Below are 5,000 nucleotides of genomic sequence, written 5' to 3'. Positions count from 1 at the left end.
TGGGAGGAGAGGAGAGGAGAGGAGAGGAGAGGAGAGGAGAGGAGAGGAGAGGAGAGGAGAGGAGAGGAGAGGAGAGGAGAGGAGAGGAGAAGAGAGGAGAGGAGAAGAGAGGACAGGGGGACAGGAGAGGAGAAGAAAAGAGAAGAGAGGAGAGGACAGGGGGGACAGGAGAGGAGAGGGGAGGGACAGGAGAGGAGAAGAGAGGAGAGGAGAGGGGGGTGTACCTTAGTTCCATCCATTGGATTATGGATAACAGTGGTCTGAGCCTCCTACAAAAAGAGAGGGATGGAGGGAGAGATAGATGGAAGGAGAGATGGAGAGAGAGAAAGAGAGAGAGATGGGGAGGGATGGAGAAAGAAAGCAAAGGAGAGCGAGAGAGATGAAGAGAAAGACAAAGAAAGAGTGAGGAAGGAAAACAGGTAGAGAGAAAGAGAAAAAGACCAGAGAGATAAAGGTGTGAACAGTATGTATGTAGGTCAGATGAGGTTAAAGGTGTGTGTGTATGTACAGTACCAGTCAAAAGTTTGGACACGCCTACTCATTCAAGGGTTTTTCTTTATTTTTTACTATTTTCTACATTGTAGAATAATAGTGAAGACATCAAAACTATGAAATAACACATATGGAATCATGTAGTAACCAAAAAAGTGTTAAACAAATCAAAATATAGTTTATATTTGAGATTCTTCAAAGTAGCCACCTTTTGCCTTGATGACAGCTTTGAACACTCTTGGCATTCTCTCAACCAGCTTCATGAGGTAGTCATCTGGAATGCATTTCAATTAACAGGTGTGCCTTGTTAATAAAAGTTAATTTGTGGAATTTCTTTCCTTCTTAATGCATTAGAGCCAATCAGTTGTGTTGTGAGGTAGGGTTGGTAGACAGAAGATAGCCCTATTTGGTAAAAGTCCATATTATGGCAAGAACAGCTCAAATAAGCAAAGAGAAACAAGCGTTCATCATTACTTTAAGACATGAAGGTCAGTCAATCTAGAAAATGTCAAGAACTTTGAAAGTTTCTTCAAGTACAGTTGCAAAAACCATCAAGCACTATGATGAAACTGGATCTCATGAGGACCGCCACAGGAAAGGAAGACCCAGAGTTACCTGCTGCAGAGGATAAGTTCATTAAAGTTACCAGCCTCAGAAATCTGCAATTAACTGCACCTCAGATTGCAGCCCAAATAAATGCTTCAAGTAACAGACACATCTCAACATCAACTGTTCAGAGGAGACTGTGTGAATCAGGCCTTTACGGTTGAATTGCTGCAAAGAAACAACTACTAAAGGACACCAATAAGAAGAAGAGAATAAGCACGATGGACATTAGACTGGTGGAAATTTGTCCTTCGGTCTAATGAGTCTAAATTTGAGATTTTTGGTTCCAACCGCCGTGTCTTTGTGAGATGCAGAGTAGGTGAATGGATGATGTGTGGTTCCCACCCTGAAGCATGGAGGAGGAGGTGTGATTGTTTGGGGGTGCTTTGCTGGTGACACTGTCAGTGATATATTTAGAATTCAAGGAACACTTAACCAGCATGGCTACCACAGCATTCTGCAGCGATACGCCATACACTCTGGTTTGCACTTAGTGGGACTATCATTTGGTTTTCAACAGGACAATGACCCCAAACACACCTCCAGTCTGTGTAAGGGCTATTTGAACAAGAAGTAGAGTGATGGAGTGCTGCATCAGATGACCTGTCCTCAACAATCACCCAACCTCAACCTAATTGAGATGGTTTGGGATGAGATGGACCGCAGAGGGAAGGAAAAGCAGCCAACAAGTGCTCAGCGTACGTGGGAACTCCTTCAAGACTGTTGGAAAGCATTCCAGATGACTACCTCATGAAGTTGGTTGAGAGAATGCCAAGAGTGTGCAAAGCTGTCATCAAGGAAAAGGGTGACCACTTTGAAGAATCTAAAATCTGTTTTGATTTGTTTAACACTTTTTTGGTTACTACATGATTCCATATGTGTTATTTCATAGTTTTGATGTCTTCACTATTATTCTACAATGTAGAAAATAGTAAAAATAGTTTTAAAAAACTGAATGAGTAGGCGTGCCCAAACTTTTGACTGGTACTGTATGTCAGATGAGGTTAAAGGTGTTAGGTGAGGTTAAAGGTGTACAGTACATTAGGAAATAATTCAGACCCCTTGACTTCTTCCACATTTTGTTGTTACAGCCATATTCTAAAATGGATTAAAAGAGTTTTTTCCCCTCATCAATCTACACACAATACCCCATAATGACAAAGCTAAAACAGCTTTCAAAAAATCTTTGAAAATGTATAACAAATAAATAACTGAAATATCACATTTACATAAGTATTCAGACCCTTTCCTCAGTACTTTGTTGAAGCATCTTTGGCAGCGATTACAGCCTTGAGTCTTCTTGGGTATGATGCTACAAGCTTGGCACACCTGTATTTGGGGAGTTTCTCCCATTCCTATCTGCAGATCCTTTTCAAGCTCTGTCAGGTTGGATGGGGAGCGTCGCTGCACAGCTATTTTCAGGTCTCTCCAGTGATGTTCGATTGGGTTCAAGTCCGGACTCTGGCTGGGCCACTCAAGGACATTCAGAGAATTGTCTCCATAGCCACTCCTGTGCTATCTTTGCTGTGTGCTTAGGGTCGTTGTCCTGTTGGAAGGTGAACCTTTGCCCCAGTCTGAGGTCCTGAGCGCTCTGGAGCAGGTTTTCATCAAGGATCTCTCTGCACTTTGCGCCATTCATCTTTCCCTCAATCCTGACTAGTCTCCCGGTCCCTGCCGCTGAAAAACATCCCCACAGCATGATGCTGCCACCACCATGCTCCACCGGAGTGATGGTGACAGGTTTCCTCCAGATGTGATGCTTGGCATTCAGGCCAAAGAGTTAAATTTCATCAGACCAGAGAATCTTGTTTCTCATGGTCTGAGAGTCTTTAGGTGCCTTTTGGCAAACTCCAAACGGGCTGTCATGTGCCTTTTACTGAGGAGTGGCTTCCGTAAAGGCCTGATTGGTGGAGTGCTGCAGAGATGGTTGTCCTTTTGGAAGGTTCTCCCATCTCCACAGAGGAACTCTGGAGCTCTGTCAGAGTGACCATCGGGTTCTTGGTCACCTCCCTGACCAAGGCCCTTCTCCCCCCATTGCTCAGTTTGGCCAGGCGGCCAGCTCTAGGAAGAGTTAGTAGTTCAAACTTCTTCCATTTAAGAATGATGGAGACCACTGGGTTTTTAGGGACCTTCTATGCTACACACATTTTCTGGTACCCTTCCCCAGATCTGTACCTCAACACAATCCTGTCTCGGAGCTCTATGGACAATTCCTTCGACCTCATGGCTTGGTTTTTGCTCTGACATGCACTGTCAACTGTGGGACATTATATAGACAGGTGTGTGCCTTTCCAAATCATGTCCAATCAATTGAATTTACCACAGGTGGACTCCAATCAAGTTGTAGAAACATCTCAAGGATGATCAATGGAAACTGTGATGTGGTGAGGTTGGAGAAGATAAGAGACCAGGCGAGGACTCAGTGGTTAAGGATAAACATAATACTTTACTGAGAAACGGTAGCCGCAGGATCACAGTACACTTGAAAAACAACAAACACTAAGTCTGGAAAACTCAGTCAGAAAACGACCGCACACGGTGAACAATTCAAGCTTCTGCAAAGCACAACAGAAAACACCCCTTTTTTAACAGGGAAATCCTAATGAGTAAATAAGACACACATGAGTGTCATTAATGTCTCTAGGATGGTCTCTGCTGTCCTCTGGTGACAGGTGGAACCATGACAACCTGAGTGTGGTTAATGTCTCTAGGACGTCTCTGCTGTCCTCTGGTGACAGGTGGAACCATGACAACCTGAGTGTGGTTAATGTCTCTAGGACGTCTCTGCTGTCCTCTGGTGACAGGAGGAACCATGACAACCTGAGTGTGGTTAATGTCTCTAGGACGTCTCTGCTGTCCTCTGGTGACAGGTGGAACCATGACAACCTGAGTGTGGTTAATGTCTCTAGGACGTCTCTGCTGTCCTCTGGTGACAGGTGGAACCATGACAACCTGAGTCTGGTTAATGTCTCTAGGACGTCTCTGCTGTCCTCTGGTGACAGGTGGAACCATGACAACCTGAGTGTGGTTAATGTCTCTAGGACGTCTCTGCTGTCCTCTGGTGACAGGTGGAACCATGACAACCTGAGTGTGGTTAATGTCTCTAGGACGTCTCTGCTGTCCTCTGGTGACAGGTGGAACCATGACAACCTGAGTGTGGTTAATGTCTCTAGGACGTCTCTGCTGCCCTCTGGTGACAGGTGGAACCATGACAACCTGAGTGTGGTTAATGTCTCTAGGACGTCTCTGCTGCCCTCTGGTGACAGGTGGAACCATGACAACCTGAGTGTGGTTAATGTCTCTAGGACGGTCTCTGCTGTCCTCTGGTGACAGGTGGAACCATGACAACCTGATGACAACCTGAGTGTGGTTAATGTCTCTAGGACGTCTCTGCTGTCCTCTGGTGACAGGTGGAACCATGACAACCTGAGTGTGGTTAATGTCTCTAGGACGTCTCTGCTGTCCTCTGGTGACAGGTGGAACCATGACAACCTGAGTGTGGTTAATGTCTCTAGGACGTCTCTGCTGTCCTCTGGTGACAGGTGGAACCATGACAACCTGAGTGTGGTTAATGTCTCTAGGACGTCTCTGCTGTCCTCTGGTGACAGGTGGAACCATGACAACCTGAGTGTGGTTAATGTCTCTAGGACGTCTCTGCTGTCCTCTGGTGACAGGTGGAACCATGACAACCTGAGTGTGGTTAATGTCTCTAGGACGTCTCTGCTGCCCTCTGGTGACAGGTGGAACCATGACAACCTGAGTGTGGTTAATGTCTCTAGGACGTCTCTGCTGTCCTCTGGTGACAGGTGGAACCATGACAACCTGAGTGTGGTTAATGTCTCTAGGACGTCTCTGCTGCCCTCTGGTGACAGGTGGAACCATGACAACCTGAGTGTGGTTAA

At 45.7% G+C, this 5,000-nt stretch overlaps 1 protein-coding gene across 18 annotated transcripts in view; it reads right to left on the bottom strand.

Annotated features, from left to right (window-relative positions):
• LOC139544995 (calcium/calmodulin-dependent protein kinase type II subunit beta-like) overlaps positions 1 to 5,000 on the bottom strand; it is a 151,963-nt gene that overhangs the window by 23,942 nt on the left and 123,021 nt on the right. For 10 of the 18 annotated variants that reach the window (XM_071352281.1, XM_071352279.1, XM_071352280.1 and 7 more), the window contains one exon: positions 225 to 269. The exons of the other annotated variants lie outside the window; for them this stretch is intronic. In XM_071352281.1, coding sequence (XP_071208382.1) covers positions 225 to 269 — 45 coding nt within the window. The remainder of the gene's footprint in view (positions 1 to 224; positions 270 to 5,000) is intronic. 18 annotated transcript variants of the gene reach the window in all.

The sequence above is a fragment of the Salvelinus alpinus genome, chromosome 19, assembly GCF_045679555.1.
Source record: "Salvelinus alpinus chromosome 19, SLU_Salpinus.1, whole genome shotgun sequence".
Classification (NCBI taxonomy): Eukaryota; Metazoa; Chordata; class Actinopteri; order Salmoniformes; family Salmonidae; genus Salvelinus; species Salvelinus alpinus.
The sequence above is the reverse complement of the archived record's forward strand: the minus strand, read 5'-3'. Positions and strand labels throughout refer to the sequence as shown.